The following is an 18,699-nucleotide window of genomic DNA, read 5'->3' as shown; positions in this document are numbered from 1 at the left end:
AACTTTCAGACTCTCTTTACATGTGGATGTAGAAAAGACAAACAGTTGATTTTGTGTAATCGGTGACCTTTAAAGATATCCATTGATTGCAGTTCCTTTGTTAAAGAAAAGCATTATATGCATCTGTTATCAGTCACTTTTTCATACAAGAATTGTTCAAAGAGTTGTTTCTATTGTTTGAGAAGATGAATGTCTGTCTTTAAAGGCTGAATAATTATACAATAAATGTGCCTTTCATTGCTTGCATTCTTAATTACTTTGATTACATGATTTATGGTTTTCATTAAATGTCACTATGATTAAAAACCTACATATGAAAGGTACTTTGAAAACAAATACTTTGAGCTCAATGAAAGCAGCTTTGAGTTGAGAAACCAGTTGTTCTAACTCTTTCATTAGCTCCATATCATAGAATCCTAGATCTTTTCCATTCAGAAATCCTAATCCTCAATAAAACTAATTAAAACAAGAGCCTTTCTATGTGTCAGATTACATTTTAAATGACAACAGGGTGAACTACAGATGTAAATCATTTTTTTCCGAGTGCAGTTCAAAATGTCACCACAAATTAAACCAACTCAATTTGGGAGGAGTCCAAGTTCGATTTTGAATATTTGCAAACATAACGGACATGCTGTTACATAACATTCCTGGCAGAGAATAAGAAACAAGGTCACAGGCTTGGTTGCAGAAGAAGAGAAGAACCTCCGGGAAGAACAAGAGTCGCTTTCACACCAAGTACTTTGCCGCACTTAGTGCCCAGCACTTAGTGCCCCCATGGAACTAAGTACAGATCACGTTCACACCGGAATAAGATCCCTGAGGGAGGATTAGGCAAATGAAGCTGCTGACGTCACTTCTTCTTCTTCTGCTTTGGGTTTACTGGCAGGCCGCAAACCACTTCACGGCGTATACTGCCACCCGAAGTCCCCGGCCGGAAGCCCCCGGAGCAACTGACACAAGTCTGATATCGACCTTTTTGTTGAGTGCTATTGTTGATACTTTGAGACAACAGCTTTCTCAAACCTTTACTACAGTAGATCAGGGTAAAATATAAAAGACGCTAAAACCATCTAAAGTTTTGCGCATCGATGATTTTAGAATAAGTGATATGCGTTTCCTTACCGAAACACGGGAGCATGAAGTATCCTCAACCCTATGCATGTTAAGTGGTCACACACACCTTTCCATGTAGTGTTTTTTCTTCTTGGTTCACACATTGTTAAACCATTTTCATTTGAACAATCTATAAGAAGGCAGTTTGAGAATTGGTCATTTTTTAGCCATAATTGTTCTCCAGATCAAATCACTACTTGTTAAGTCCAACCCGGCCAACAGCCTGACGGCCCGTCCACACAGCGGCGTGCGCTGACGCTTCCCCATTCACTTTGAATGGGGTGACGTCACTTTTAGCCGAAATGCATCGTGGGAAGCGACGTGGAGCGTAGCTGGCGTGGCTCGCTGCAAAAGTTGAGCAATGTTCAACTTTTGAGGCCTCGGCGAGGCGTCAGCCAATCGAATCATATGCCAGTACAAGCTCTAGCCAATCAAACTGCTGCTTGTGTGTCAGGGGCGGGAGATTCATGTGATTGGTTGTTGGTCGAGTTTCAGACATGCACGCCGCTGCGTGGACGGGCCGTCAGTCTTTGGAACAATATCATTCTATCATGTATTTAGCCAACAAATGTGAGTGTAGGAGAATATTATAAGATTACCGCTTTAAACTATTCAGCTGGAAACATTAAAAAGTCAGAGACATGTCAACTGAGCTAAAGTAGGCCAAAATAGCTAACCAGCTAGAGCTGTTAATGCTTTCACTCCAGCAAAGAAAAAAAAGAACTTAAAAAGCCTGCTTGTGTCTAACTCAATCTGGGATCAAGGACCCGCTGTTGCAAAAGTACCAAAGGGGGTAGGGGCTTGGAAAACTATCAGTTGTACACAAGGCAGTAATTACATATGTTTACGTATTCTTATACAACCAATAAGATGCTAAAGAAAAGGCTGACTTCAAGACAATGGAACTGGAAGTGGCAACATGCTAACTCACATCCAGGTTTTAGGACTTATTCAGACTATCACAAAGCCCATGTCTCAAATAAATGTTTTCAATCTGTTTCTCAGAATGGTTACACTTAAACAATAGCCTTTTTTTATTCTCACATCAATTTGTTTTACATGTACCGGTACTACTTTTATTTTTGTAAAGACAAAAAATTAAAGTAGTTTTGAGACAGAAGTAGTTTAAACGTTGCCTTCTCCATCCCTGCAAACCTGACCAATTGCAGCGTGAAGTGGGAATGAGTCGGATTTTCTGTTATGGATAGTTAACATGTTTACTTGGCAGCTCCTGTGAACTCCAAAGTCGATGAAAAGGGGTTTAAAATGCCGTACGACATTATGACCAGCCTTTTGAAGCACTTGAATTTCATTAACCTAACTGAAAGTGAGAATTAAAAACACACGTGTGCATTTGTACAGAATCTCGTGTTGTATGATCAGGTTAGGAGCATCTTGTAGAAAGCTGTTGTCCAAATGCATCACCCATGAGACTTAAAGCAGAGAACAACCCTAGCTCTGCCAAACCTCCATGGGGATACATGGATAGAAGATAATTGTGATGGGCTGGTGGCTGCAGCCTCCAGCACCACTCTGGGCTCCATCCCTCTCCAGAATGTTGTCAAGTTGACGATTGAAAGTGACTTTGAGCGCAGCAAGAGCAAAGGATCAGCTTGTATAGATCCGGGCTACATAGCGGCGGTTCAGCCGGGTGCTTGTCTGGCAGCAGGGATGCACGCAGCAGTCTAGTGGGCTTGTTCCGTCTGGAGTAAGAGCATCAGTGTGTTAATGCAGTGGCACTAATGCGCTAGAAGGCCTAAAGGAGCATTAGGGCAGGATGACTGAGTGTTAAGCCTGAATAAAGCAGCTCAGCCTTTGTAAGCTGAGCTCTATCTGCAGCGATTGGACTTCCCGTTGGTCTGCTCTTAGATAACCTTTTAAAACACGCTATAAAATAAACATATAGTAGGTCTCATTTACATGTAGTGGCATAAAGAGCACGTGTGAAACATGTATGCGTGGCTGGAAAGCATGTTTTATTACACCGCAGATCATCCAAACACATTTATACTCTAAATCTTTAGTATGGTATTCTATCAAAAGTATTTTAGCTAATCTGTGCTGTGCTTTTTCAACCAGCCAATCAGATTCCTCTCTGAGATGATAGGGACTGATACACTTTGCTGCACTGACTGACGCGTTCCCTTGCCTGTAGATAATGATCAGAAATCCCTCCGAGCCACTTAGTGTAATCCGATTACTGCTGAGGAATGAATTCCTTTATTACTTGAGGTAATCCCTGAGGTAGCGGTGTAGTACATTTTGTATCGAAACATGTTTTTGAATCATCCCAGGACCATCTCTGTTGGATCATTTCAAATGTTCTGACCACAGACATTGGTATGGGTCAGGCTATAATCTAGACCAATCCATCACAAATACATCAGTCCTCAAGAAGCCAAGTGTCCTAGAGAGAAATATCTCACTTTGAAGTCAATACAGGTGAGAGAGAGCTAAGAGTCTGACAAATAAGGGGGGAGTAGGGGGTGGTACAGGTTTTGAATCAAATGTGAACGGTTTCTAACAATGGTGTGAACAATACTTATAGTTGGGTGAACAATGTGTTGTTATATAATGACGTGCACTTTGGTGTAATGTGGAGGCATGTGCAATATGATAGAGATGCCTTCAAAGTGGAGCCTTGACTTCGGTTGGCAGAAGCCCTTCTGATGTATGACTGCTGACCCGCTGCACTGGTCTGTATATGAACCTACAGTTTACTGCCTCATTGTCTGTTTGGATGCCTTCGTACTGTGCATCAGCTGATTATCTCTTGACCTTTCTAAGCGGATAACTAGCGTGTCCAGAGTCCATCAATCATTTTAGAAACAACATTCCAGCATGGATTTTTATTTTACCTGCATATACAAAAACACACAGACACGAGCAGACAGAGTCCTCCAAGCCGAGACACAGACTGACAGACAGTCTGGGTGAGTGACAGTGGAACTTTCCAACTGGGAGAGGAAGGGGGGGGGGGCGGCCAAGCATGAAATGAAAGTCCCAACTGTCATCCCGAGCAGAGGATGAAGACACATGCTGTGCTGTACTGTGTGGAAGGGAGAGCTGTCTGATAGACACTTGCTCTCTTTCTGTTCAAAACTAAAATGATACCGAGTGATGTTTCATGTAATAACAAAACCATATTTACTAAAGTATTTCAGTTTTTAGAAAATTAGCTAAAAAAATGTTTTGCTCAGAACAGTGGAAAAACAAGTCCTAAAACCCAGAAATTACTTAGCACTCTACCACATCCAGGTTCTTTGTCTTGAAGTCAACGTTTTTTTAATTTATTTTTGGGTAAAAGCCCTGAAATAGGGTATTTTGTTCAAACAAACCTGAACAAATGTTCAGCTTGTTCTCTAGGACATGAAATATCAGTTATTACCTCACTCAAGAATGTAGCTAAGTGACTAAATGAGACGACTAAACGTCATCATGCCAAACATTAGCCGCCTTTAGCTTAGCCGTGGTGATGTGCAGCCATGTGACCTTGATGTAACCTAGCGTTGGCTTTTACTTGTCGAGATTGCAATTACGTTTACAACAATTACAATGTGGTGTCTATATGTGGAGATGATCCTTCTCGGCCAGACGCACATAATAAATGTGTGTTTGCCACACATCTTATTTTCTGCAATATTCCAAAACCCAATGGTAAAATCCCATTAGATTTAGTCGAGGGAGCCCTCGCGATGCTATCTTTCAGGTCGGCATACACATACGTTGTCCCTGCACCAGTCTATAGAGGTCAATATAGGCAATATCGTTTTCACTGAATCATTTTTAGGGATGCAGATAAGGGAAATCTATAATTGTACATTTTGCCGATAATGAAGCCAAATTGCTTTCAGGGACTAGAGCGCACCATGTACACACTCCAGTAGAGAAAGCGTGATAACAACATGCATTACACGTTTTATGGATGTTCTATACTAGAAAAAATAAATGAACATTAGGAGAATTAGAAATGTTTTTCGTTGTGTAGACAGATTTGGTGAGGTCATGGCTATGCATTAATAAATCCCCCATCTTCACTCACTATGTGTCATAGCATTTATTGCCCTTATCCTGCAGAACATACGCTGATGCTTTTTGTGAAAATGCTCTCAAGCAACAAATAAAAAAATAAACAAGGAACATCTGAATTTCCTGATGTAATTCCTGCAAGCTTGTACAATACATATTAGAGGGAAAATAATAAAAAGTCTGTAGTGGGATAGCTCAGGGAGTACAAAGTTTAAAGCTTGAAGGCTTTGTGGACTTGAACCTTGTCTGAATGGACTCATGACTCGATTTAATATATCTACTTTCTACTTCTGGGAATAAGCAACACAAATGATTAAAGCATCTCAAGGCTGAATGGTTCCACCGGCCAGAAAATAAACCCTTGCTGCGCTGATTCAGTGTTATGCTAGGTTAACCAGGTCCTAATTAATTAAACATCTCGTTAGTTAATCACTGAGAGGAAGGCTGCCAAAATCTACAGAACATGCCGGAGAAGAGTGGAGAAACATTGAGTGAGGAGCAGGACGATGAGGGGAAATAAGGAAGCGCAGTGCTGCTCTCTGCTGGTCCAGTAGTGTGATTCAGTGAGGCTGTAACGGGGATGATAGACTGCTTGTAGAAAAGGGACTAAATGCTTTTCTCTCTATTATTACAGATACAAACTCATTATCTAGTCTCATTGTAACAAATGGAGGAACATTATGGTCCACACAGTTTATAAATCACAACACGTGGACACTGAGGAAACATTATCGGGGGAAATAAATACTGAAACCGCTAGTGTTTGAGGGAATAAAATAACTTAGTCGACAATCTGGGACATGGTTTATTATGTCTATAAGATTCAGGGGCTTTTCTAGAAAAATATAGTATGAGGGAAATACTGTGGCGCTGATCTTATAAGATATATATATATGTCTATGCCGTTTGATGGTCTATTTGACACGATATGACTATACAGCTTTTGACGAACAGAAATATTGTTTTCTGGCATCACTTTACATTTTTACGGGGGGAAATGTGTATTTTGTTAAGAGGACGCCCCTGTTACCTGGTTTAGACAAAACCCTGAGAATGTTTTCAATAGGAAGGAGATGAATGATACTATAGCAGCATTAGTGAGCCTGTGGGCCACAGGATTCAGCATCTTGGATGGATGCATAGAGATAGTGATAGTTCCACCTGCTGCTTAATACAGAAAAGTGGATAAAGCCAGACTATGTTTACCCTGGACAGTAGGGGTGCAACAACTAATCGACTTAAAGGGAAATGGAAACACTTTTCAAACTGCTTTCCATGCGACAATATTACCATTAGGAAATGTATTTATCTAGTCTATTTCCAATGTAAACGATCGAGATACGCGAATTTACTTTTTGAAATACGTGCCTAATGACCATGGGCGCTTCCATTGCTCCGGGACTTTTCCAGTGACGTCACTGATAGGGTACGGCTTCCTGGGCCAAAGCTCAATAACAAACAACATGGCGTGCAATGCACCAGTAGTTTACATTACAAGAAAACGGTCGTCGTCAGGAGTTTATTGTATTGCCCCAGGCTGCACAAATGGATTTTATACAAAGAAGGAAGAAGTACATTTCCATAGGCTGCCACTAAAGGATGAGAAGCTGCTCAAAGTCCAGTCTGGATGCCTGGTTCAATACAAAACATTGGATTTGAAGCCAGGATCTGTTCCCACAATATTCGATTTCTCAACGTATGCAGTCGGGAACACCGACCGTCCCAGCACGTCGGCCGCGCAAGACAATGACAGTGTCAACAAACGTGAAGTTCGAGCCACCAAACGAGTTGCTTCAGCTGCCGAGAGAGAGGTAAATATTGCAGCACTACCAGATTACTAGCTCACACATGTTTTTACTGACACAGTGTGACCTTATTAATTAACGCAATCGCGTCCAAACTAAATGGTAGCTATTATGACGCACAATAGAGAATTGGGGGTGTTCTATAGCTCAACTAATTAAACTGGCATACACACGCTCATCTGTTGAAAACAGCCCTAAAAAGGCTAGTATTGCTATTGATGGATGGTATTGCAGGACCCAGAGCGCACAGAGCGGACAGCAGATAACGGAATTGCAGTTGTATTGCTTATAGATTATCAGAACATTTCAAAGGGGACACAGCCCCATTGGATATTAACCTATGGATTAACTACATCATCGTTTTTATCGTTGTAATGCCATTGAAGACCAGTTTAGACCAGACAATGAGGAAGGTAAACCGTTAGCCTGGCGTATGTTAGTACCTAGCGCCACTTGTTTTGATGTACGTTTTTGTGGATAACCTCGCGAGTTTGTATCTTTCAGTGTTGAGGTGGGCACCGTTAGATTCTGTGTCTCCTTGCGATCATAAACGATGTGTTGGATGTGCGGCTAGTTTAAGTAATAAGGGAGCTATCGGTGCAGTAATAGGTTAGCATTTTCGCTCGGGGCTAATTCAGAGGCTCACTGTTAGCATTGTGTTTTTTTAATTTTTTTATTCCGGATCGTATGCCACTCTATTCGACCGAATCGGTTCATAAGCATAAGCCATGGGATGCCTGGTAACTGTAGATGCTTCCACATCAATGTCATCTCCCGACGAATAGTCAAATTCATCGTTCAAAACGTCGATCTCATTGCAAAATTCCTCCATCGCTGCCATATCTGCTACGTTGTGTTGACTTTCGGTGGAGCGAAAACACAGCCAGTGACGTCACCATTTGGGACTCCCCTAATGGCGGCGGCCTGGTCCCGGAATTCCCCACCCGGCTGGCGGATAATTAATTTTCTTTTGGCGAGTAATATCATATACAATAAATATTACGATCAATATCCATTGTAAAATGAATAAACTACCGGAATATTATAACTGTAATTGGTGTTTCCTTTCCCCTTTAAGTTGAGACACCCCAGGGGAATAGGGGAATTTCTTTAACTTAAAAGTATCAGCTAGAAATTTCTCCAGTTAATTACTTACAATAAGGCAATTGTTTTTTGTATTACAAGTTTTCTAAACTAGCATGTTTAAATATGCAAATTATCCATTATCTCATTAAATATGCACATATTTTAACACATTTCAGGAATCGAAATCTGAACTTTGGATAAAGCCAGGTTAAAAATTCTTGTTTCATTTTGTAGTCATATTAGTATCTAAAGCTTTTACCGAAGGGATTTTGGATATCTCTTTTTATCACTCCATAAATCAGAAAATACTGTCAACAGCCCTAAAATATCAATTTTCGCCATGTTTTTAGGTATACAATGTTGTATAATTCAGGCTATGAATGATATATGAACAAACCCTTCTGTAAAAGCCTTCATAATATTGATAGGAATGTAACTGGAAGGTTTGGTGTATCTACGTCCTACTGAAGTTGAAATTTCGAACTCCGAGTAGGAGAAAAAACTCATTTTGAGAAAACGACCTTTAAAGATTGCAGTGAGGCGCTAGCTAAACCCTCCTGTTCTTTGGATGACAGCTTGCGCATCGACGCACTCCGTGAAGGTATTTCATGTTCGGGGTCATTTGTTTTTTGTATAACCTTGCTTCGTGCAAGTGACAATTGTTGTCGTCTTCTCTGTGAACGTTTTTTTTCGCCATTCTTTTGCTATTTTGATATTTCAATTTCTAGCGGAAAGCTAACCAGGAAGTGTTTTAGCACACCACGTGACGCATCTGAACGAATCACGTTGTCAGAAATTGACACCAGCCAATGAGATTTCGTTTCTTGGTTTAAGACCCCTTTGTGCTTTCACGATTGGTTGCTGATACAAAGGAAATGACCATATTTGGATCCGATGAGATTGTGCAGGAGAGACTGAGCTTTCCAGCGATATCTCTGATGACATGGTGCACACAGCGGTCGCGGTACTTTATGTTACGTTAGAATGCTAACTTTTGGTGAATTTAGGAGAAATCTACAGACGCAAATAGACAAACTATAGTAAAATAAACATTTTGTACGTTTTCCTTCAAAAAGACTGAAAGAAAACATGTTATAGAATCAAAACAGCACAAAATCTCAAAATTGACCAGTACTTGAAAAACGATGTTTTTGCCTGCCGTGTCTCGCCTTAATCGATTAAAATCGATGACCAAATTAGTTGCCAACGAATTCAGTCGTCGATTCGTTGGTGACATCACCACGTGTGTTTTACGCGCCGTTAAACTCCAACGTTATGGAATCATACACTCTCAAAGTTAAGGCAGAAGTACTGGATTCCAAAGGCTAACGCAGCAGTAAGAAGGATCATAACTGATTGTACAGTGTGCAGGAGACTACATGCCAAGGCTGGACAGCAGAAAATGGCCGACCTGCCCAAAGATCGTGTATTGCCAGATGAACCCCCTTTTACCAACGTCGGAGTAGACTACTTCGGACCCTTTGAAATTAAGCGGGGACGCAGCCTAGTGAAACGGTACGGCGTGATCTTCACTTGCCTGGCAATCAGAGCAGTGCATATCGAGGTGGCCTACTCCCTTGATACCGATTCTTGCATCAATGCAACTAATTCTTTCATCGATTTTAATCGATTAAGTCGATTAGTTGTTGCACCCCTAATACGCACTGTTAGGAAAATTCTTAATTCAATGCTCAAACAGCAAGCCATGGATGATGAGGGCCTTCAGACTGTGCTATGTGAGGTGGAGTCCATTATCAATGATCGCCCCATCACAAAGATTTCTGATCACCCCAATGACCTTGAGGCACTCACACCAAACCACTTGTTGTTACTCAAGTCGAAATCAAGCATGCCCCCAGGGGTGTTCAGGAAGGAGGATGTGTATTCACGACGCAGATGGAAACAATCACAATATCTGGCTGACCTGTTCTGGTCAAGATGGACACGGGAATACCTACCTCTCCTACAAGAGCGCCAGGAGTGGACCACACCAAGGAGAAACTTCCAGCCAGGAGACATCATCTTAATTATGGATGACTCAGCCCCTCGTAATTCGTGGGTGATGGGAAGAGTCCTTAAGACTATGTCAGACGCCAAAGGCACTGTACGCAGCGTCAGCGTGAAGACCAAGACCAGTGTCTTAGTGAGACCGATCACGAAGCTCTGTCTGCTTCTCGAAGCAGTGTGATGTGTAAATGAGACTACGTCATGACGATAAACATTAGCCACTTTTAGTTTGTTTATAGCCTACTGTTAGCCTCTTACTTACTGTATTGTGTTTTCATTTACTATTCGACTAATATAAACGTGATTTTAATATGTGGCGATTATCCTGCTGAACAAAACGAGTGAGTTTGATCAAAATATGTTTGCAGCAGATGTTATTTTCTGCAATTCTCTGAAATCTAACGGAAACAAATCTCATTGCTTTTTTTCAAGGAAACCCTTGGGATGCTAACTTCTGGGTCGGCCAACAAAAATACATCATCACTCATCTCATGCGCCAGAGTATCTGCACGACTGCTCTTATATAGTGTTATACTGGTGTTACCTTTGTCAATAATAAAACATCTACAATGTCCCTGTAATTTATGATAAAGTTGGATTCATAATTCTGCACACCTGGGTAAGAAAACACTGGGATGGTCTCTAGAGAAATCTCCAGATGTGATCTTAACTAGCAGTAATGTTTAATAATGTTGCAGCATGAAGCCCTTTGAGCCTTCCAGCCTCTATCACAGCCTCTCACAGATGCACGTCTCTTCCCTTGACAGTGCCAGGCTAACTCGTCCTTCACGCCTCTAAAGTGTGTCCCTACAGGTGTGTATCAAGCTTCTCGCTCCACATTAGTGTGTGAAGGCCGGTGGCAGTGTTCCTGTGTGTGTGACAGCAGAGCGGACCAAGGACGAGCCGTCAGAGGGCCTGCAGCTGCAAGATCTGCTGAGGCAGCACAGCGGGGGCATGTTCCAGCTCACAGCCCCCCCCCCAACAAATCCTAACGGCGTGTGTGTGTGTGTGTGTGTGTGTGTGTGTGTTAGGGGTATAACGTTATACGTACCCGTACCAAAATTATTCGGTACGGGCCGTTCGGTTCGGTACACGTGTGTACCGAAGTGTACCGAACGAATATAACGTTAAACGTAAAAAATTGAGAACGTGAACAACTTCTTGGAAGTAATCTCAGGTGCTGCGTCGCAGCATTCAGAGTAATTTGCTCACATTGTGTTCAACGCGTCATAGAGCGAGCAAGTCATTTTATTGGACGAGAGGCATACTATGAGAGCTGGTCAGAGGGATGCGTTCAAATGTAGTCAGTAATTTGAGGAACTGTCGAAATGGCGAACGCAGATAAAGTTGAGTTCGAAAATTCCATGGGAGCCTGCTGTCACTACCCGATCCGTCCCCCTGCCCGATCGGTACTGCGCATGTGCGAGATGGTCCGGAAGTCCGGACGGCAACCCAAGATGGACACTTGACACAATGGCTTTTAGCAAAGCTCAAAAAGAAAAACCGAGAGAGATGAGTTATTGTTATTACAACGTGACTTCACTATTATTTAACAACTCTTTTTATGGGGTGTGTGTGTGACACACACACACACACACTAGGGCTGAACGATTAATCGATTTTAAATCGAAATCGCGATTCGAGATGATGCGATTATCAAATCGCAAAGCCTGCGATTTTTTAAAACATTTTTTTACATTTTTTTTTTCTTCTTGTGTGTCAGTCATCCACACCTATCAGAAGTGCTGTGCTCCACATGTACCAGCCATTGTTAATCAATCAGAAGTGGTCCATGATAGAAGGTGATAGACAGATTGATCCAATCACCTGCCAAGTGCTTTTGAAAGTGCCTGCCCTTTCCAAATGGCTTCCAATGGAGCTTTCCTAGATAGTTTGGTGAAACAAACCATCTGGGTCAGGTTAGTAATGCTCCATCACATCTATTACAGGGTGAATCTTTAACTGAAGCTTGACTTTAAAGCAACCCAACGGAAGTTTCATGTAAGTTTAGTTCTTTCACTCGTAGCTCGGGCTGCGGGGGTGCTAGAGACGGGAGTATGTTGATACGACCTTCCTAGCCGGAGTTATGGCCGCATTTTACAATAAACTTCCATTGGGTCGCTTAAAAATAAATATCGCAAATCGCAATATTTTTTTTTTCTCAAAATCGTGCCACACACACACACACACACACACACACACACACACAAATTGTGAAATTTATTTTTATATAGGTCGATTTTTACATTTATATACAATGATTAATATTTGTGTGTGCACTGAACATTTTTTTTGTGGAGAGAGACATGTCTATATTTAAATCCAGGATTAAATGTGTGAATCCTTCCATGTGCATTGATTTATTTCTAGACCGGTCTGACCCAATAGAGCAGGAGAGTTCACATGATATGTGTTGTTAATACGAGCAGGGCAAAGGTCAAACCCTTAGAGAACATTTCACACACAGTAAGTTCTTCATTCATCTCATTTGCATTCGACTCAACTTCCCGCCAACTCCTCTCCATGCACGCTCACACACGGGGTCAGGGACACACTGGCTGCATGTGTGGAGGGTAAATTAAGAGGAGGGGGATACATGGGGGGTTGATGGGAGAAGTGGAGGAGACCGAGTCGGTATGATCAGCCATCCAGAAGTAATTGGTCATTGAAAACAGCGATTAACATTCAGAGTGAGAGCCTACACACACACACACACACACACACACACACACACACACACACACACACACACACACACACACACACACACACACACACACACACACACACACACACACACACACACACACACACACACACACACACACACACACACACACACACACACACACACACACACACACACACACACACACACACACACACACACACACACACACACACACACACACACACACACACACACACACACACACACACACACACACACACACACACACACACACACACACACACACACACACACACACACACACACACACACACACACACACACACACACACACACACACACACACACACACACAGTGTGTAGACAGTGAGGGTGGAATTGCAGCAGTGTCTCAGGTGAGTCAGCACTGCAGTGGTCACAGCTGAGGAACACCCCCAGTGGACAGGCAGGGTATAGCCCAACCCTTAAACAAACTGACCAATCAAAGCAAAGCTCTGCAGTCTGAGCACTAAATCAGCCGTTGAATATATATATATATATATATATATATACTTATATATATATCATGCCTAACTTCACACGTTAACTCATTTCAACTTTTAACTCCTCAGGCTTCTTCACAACATCAATTATTGTTTGGATAAAAATAGCAGTGACATATTGAATATGACTCATCAGGCATGGCTGGATGCTGCTGCTTTGTGAGTAACATAAGTAAACATGCCTCAGGCTGCACGATGCATTCACTGACCACTGCAGAGAACACTTATCAACTGATATCACTTTTTATATACAGGCTTTCATTATTAACCAAACCCTTTCAAACTGTGCAAATCAGGTACATGTTTTATTAATACTAATCACCACTGTGTATATTGTATTGGCACATTTTTACTTTAACTCCCTATGTTTATAAAGATATTTTGATTCTATATGTTTTGTTATTGTAAATTGGAGCAACTGTAACAAAACTGAAATTCCGTCACGATAAATATAGTATTGGGATAATCCATTGCTCCATGCAAAGTAAAAGCATGTATTAGAGATGTTGATAAATGACCATCAAAAAGCTGTAATATACAGTATAAAAAGGAAAGAGGGAGTGAACAAGGACTTTGGGAATGTATTGGCACGTCAACAACCAATACAAAACTAAAATCACAACGTATAGAAAAGACCTACATATTTCTTGGGAATCCATTTCTTTATTAGCATTACGCTAATGTGACTTTCTACACCGGTCCTTGGACACAATATTTTAATGATGATAATCTTAAAGTCCACAATTAACTTGTTGTCTCGCTGATTCCAAACACATCTCATGGCATGCTGGCAGTTTCCAAGGTCATGAAGTTCAACTAACAATATCTATGAGAACTGAGCAAAGTCAATATGATGAGGAAGACTGTGCGAGGAAATATTGAGTTCAGTAAAAAGCTGGACTTTGAACAGGTATCTTTTGTCATTATACATTTTAGTTGAATACTCGATTCTAAATTTGGTCTATTTGGACATTCCAGAGGTTGTTCATTTTCACTAACATAAAGCTGCTAAGGAGAACACACTGTTGCTAAGGAGGATCAAGGGACATTGGGTGCATCTCACTTCGGTTAAATGGATTCCTTGCGTCCCTCACTTGCGTCGTTTCCCTGTGTTTAGTCCCTCCCACCAGGGAAGCATGGAGAGAAGCAAGGAAACCACGAGAAGCAGGGAAATTAGTTTTAAGAGCAATGGGACGTCCTTTCTTCCGGAGCGTCACGTGAAGCGACGTTTGTGATGACGCCGCACAGCTGATCGCCTGACAGCAGCCAGATCAGTGCATGCGCTGCATCGTCCAATCAGTGAGCGATACACAGTAAGGGGGCGGGGCGAGTGTCTGAGGATTTCACTGGAGGATGGTCTGGTAGTTCCTCGATTATCGCTCCTCCGTTATCACTCCTCGATCCTCTATCCTCGATCCTCCGGCAAAAATAAGGCCACTGAGACGGTACTCAAGATGGCGCAGACAAATCAACGTCCGGTGATACCGAGCCCGAGGAAATGAAAAATAACCGAAGTGAGTGACCCTATGTGCAGTCATCTCAACCCGCAGAAAGAAGTCCAGTCAATATAAATACATTTGTTTTTTTCTCCATCAGAAAACTCCATGAAATAGTTTTTTGAATATACATTTTGGTATTTGTGGAGAGAACTAAATGTTGGATTTTTGATATTTAAACTGTACCAAGAATAGTAACAACAGAAGGAAAGAGTTTAAAATATGGTTGATTTGCAATACCTGATACCTGCACTAAATATAAGTCTGAAACGATTATTGAACTATATTCTTCAAAAAGGCTGTGTGATTTATGTGAAATTGCCTTAACCTTCCACTTTGTGCCTGCTGGTAGCTACATCACCAGCCTAGCATGTAGACATGCTATGGGATGAACATGAAGGATGACGGGGGAAATTAAGAAAACAGATAATACATGAACAAAAAACCCCTCTTCAGCAGAAGACAGAAGCAAATCATGATCAAAGTAATCCACCATCTGAGGGAAGGGTGCTACTACAGATTACACATCACAGGGCGTCACAGGCATTGTGATGACGCAAGAGGTTTATAATCCCACTCATAGGTAGCCCCCATATGAGCCGTTCATACCCCACCCAAAAGTCTGGGAATTTCCTGCTTCCATTGCCGGAAAACATGCAGTTGGGTTTAAAGGGGACCTATCATGCAACATGCACTCTTGTACGTCTTTTATACATGAATGTGTCCCCGGTGTGTCAGGGAACTCACCAAGTGTCAGAAAACACAACCCTCTCTCTTTTCCTCCATACCCAAATCTCTAAAAAAGGGGCTGTGACGGATCTGATACAGACTGATCCAAATTTGAATTATTTTCTATGTCACAAACAGGGTGCTCCGCTTAGTGGTCAATTCTCCACCTATCAGGGGAATGAGAGGTTGGGCCATGGTCGGCCATTGCCGCTCGAAAGCGCTGGAGACGCTGTAGTACATATGCCAGGCCTGTAAGTGGCGCTGTAGTCTGCCACAAAAGCAGCGAAGAAGACTTCCCGCGCATGGTTGCCCTTCTGTTTATTCTCCGCTGTGGCTCTTTCTCCCTCCCTGTGGCAAGCGTTTGCTTCTCCTGCTTTAAAACAAATGAATAATGACTATATAATCATATGTAATAATATGTTTATGGATTTAGAAAATGATTTTATTGATTTAAAAAATAGTTGTATATTGATTTAAATTGACATGCATCCGCTAAGAAAAATAGTCCGTTGTTACTGTTTGAACTAACGTAGCAACGGCAGGAACTGCTTCAATAGCATTTTTGAGGAGCTTTTTGATTACAGATTTGAAAACATCGTTGCTTGCTTTAAAAGTAGCACAATTCATTATGTCAAACCTTGGAAAGTATCTAGATATCTCTGCCCTAATGCAAAAGTAACTGGCAACTGAATATGTGTCGCCGTTTGATGTCTATGTCTGGAACGCTGCGTAAAAAGGAGGGTTTCTGCCCCGTTACTTCTCTTCTTACTTCTATAAGAATAAAACGCGGAGGACGGAGATCTCTTTTTGTCCCCCTCTTCTGACAGCCCAGCAGCTGATCTCAAAGCACCTCCCCTCTCCTGCAGGGGGGCGTGGTCAGCTGCAGCTCACATAATCAGCCCCATGCAAAAACAGGGCTGGAAAGAGCAAATAGAGCGAAATGAGGCATGGCTAAAATGCAGGATCTGTTTGGTATTTTGAAAAAAAAACTATATATACAATTTATATAGGTATGGCCCTACAATATATTGTTCAAATATAGCATGATATGTCCCCTTTAAGTAACAGTTACGATCCTGTGGCAATTTGCAACATCAATTGTGGAAAATGTATTTACTATAATATGTTATTTTTAAGTTGATGCCGCTGATATTGGGGAATTCTCAAATTATGGCTCGCAAATTCTAAAATGTAAATTGATATGTAATGTATTAGAAGTATGCTGAATTGAACGTGGTTCCTTAAGATTAAAGCACACTCTTTGAGGAATATGTATGTTGTGAATATGTGCGTTTGAATCAGAAATAAACGAGAAAACGACACCTTTAATGTAATGTTGCCAACGCAACACACGCACGTTTTCCGCTCATAAATAAAATAGTCAAGGACATGACATCGATACCGTCAGCAACACATTCGTCAAGTTAGCCGCAGCCCTACAAACACAAAAACGGAAGTAGAGGCCATCTGATTTCAAATTAAGAATGAATTGTTTAATCAACATTTTTGAAAACCACATAAATGCAAACATGGTGAGAAATAAAAATATAAACAAAGTATGCTTACTGGTCAATCCAAATCACAACATTGCTTAGCATATATTATGTAAATAATAATAACTTGACAAACAACAAAAAGGACAAATAAGGTGTTAACCTTCCATCTGAATTGTATGACATAATTATCCAGATAACATCCTGTAATAGCTCATGTATTAAAGTACTGATTGCCCTAAGAATATTATTTGTTCTCTTAACTATCAGATAAAATCAAACAGCAATGGGTATTTTATTTTGAAACTCTTAAACGGAAGTTGTTGGTTGTTGAGATTGCTTGCACAAATGTCGCTTAATAGTATGCATTTTGATTCCCTAACTGAACGGCAATGCAGTTGTTTGCATTGTACAACATATATATATTGAAAATAAAAATAAAATAAACATGTTTAATCGAAATGACACATTCTGGGTATTAAACAATAGGCTAAGAGGAAAGCATAGCTCATCATAAGTGACTCCCATCTGGAAAGCGTTATGATATTGCTAGCTTGAGCCGTTAGCTGCCACATCATTTCACCTGTTCACATGTCTAACATGGAGGTTAACAGAAAACACTGTCTTCCTTACCTTTCGCCTCACAGTCAGCACAGTGCTTGTTTGCTTCCTCCCTCAGCAGCTGAGACAGAATGACCTGATGCTGCTCGTTCAGTTTCTGGGCTTTTTCTCTCTCTGAGCGGGTCGTCATTTCGCCAAAGTTTGGGAGTGAGTCCCTCTTGTTTAGAGCCTGTAAAAACACCTTGGAGTCCTCAGCCTGTGTTAACACGAACGCGGCACATCCCCTGTTAGCTGCTCTGCACCGCTTGCAACCTGCTCACAAGGTAATATCATGGATGTAAGGCAGCATCATCCCTGCTGCCTTCACGGCCGTCGGAATTCTTCCACACCAGCTTGTGAATCAGAAACAGAATCAGCTTTCACTTTGTTTGAACACAATTCATATGTTTCCAGGAGCTCTGAATGTATACTACATGCCTGTCAGGGACACACATGCAGAAGACCTTTAGATAAAACAAGGACAGCAAGATAAAAGAGACAACCAGACTAGCTATTATGTGCAGGAATTGTTACAAATATATGGCCAATTTATAAAACACTGAGCTGCATTGTAAGGGCCGGGGTACATGCATTTAAAAAAATGCACTATATATTGCAAGATAATATGTTAAGATTTATATATTATTGATTTGCAATATATGTGAAAGAAAATATTCAGAATGTATGTATATACCTTAATTGTACGTTTTACAGTGGTAACTTAAACTCAAATTAGCCCAGCACACACTCCGAATGTCTGAAAAGAGAAAAAAGACACGTGATTCCATGCTTCCCTCTGTAACATACACTGATTGTGTAAATATCTGTGTTTGTGTCTCTTCAGGATTATGTTATCACTCTCAGCCAGAGCTCCTGTAGCTGTACTAATTAGGGACATTTTCTAAAATGCTGTTCCTTCATGTCCTGAATCAAAGATTCAAAGCTTTAATTGTGAAACCGAGAAAAGCATTGTAATGTTGGCAATGAACACCTTAAGTCCCTCAAACAATGCAACATAAAATATACTTAGGACATAAAAACAAGAAAAACAAATAACATAAAAATAAAACGTTTAGTGACACAATATCCAATTACATTTAGAAA

The 18,699-nt window shown here is 41.1% G+C and overlaps 1 protein-coding gene across 1 annotated transcript in view; it reads right to left on the bottom strand.

Moving 5' to 3' along the window:
• The window catches only part of LOC117460179 (stromal membrane-associated protein 1-like), a 175,684-nt gene extending 157,325 nt beyond the window's left edge, over positions 1–18,359 (bottom strand). Inside the window, exons 1-2 of the mRNA XM_034101451.1 lie at positions 18,290–18,359; positions 17,629–18,033 (exon numbers count right to left, since the gene is read on the bottom strand). Of these exons, the coding sequence (XP_033957342.1) occupies positions 17,629–17,746 (118 nt within the window). The 5' untranslated portion in view covers positions 17,747–18,033; positions 18,290–18,359. The remainder of the gene's footprint in view (positions 1–17,628; positions 18,034–18,289) is intronic.
• Positions 18,360–18,699: the final 340 nt, after the last annotated feature.

The sequence above is a fragment of the Pseudochaenichthys georgianus genome, chromosome 15 (assembly GCF_902827115.2).
Source record: "Pseudochaenichthys georgianus chromosome 15, fPseGeo1.2, whole genome shotgun sequence".
NCBI classification, from domain to species: domain Eukaryota; kingdom Metazoa; phylum Chordata; class Actinopteri; order Perciformes; family Channichthyidae; genus Pseudochaenichthys; species Pseudochaenichthys georgianus.
The sequence above is the reverse complement of the archived record's forward strand: the minus strand, read 5'-3'. Positions and strand labels throughout refer to the sequence as shown.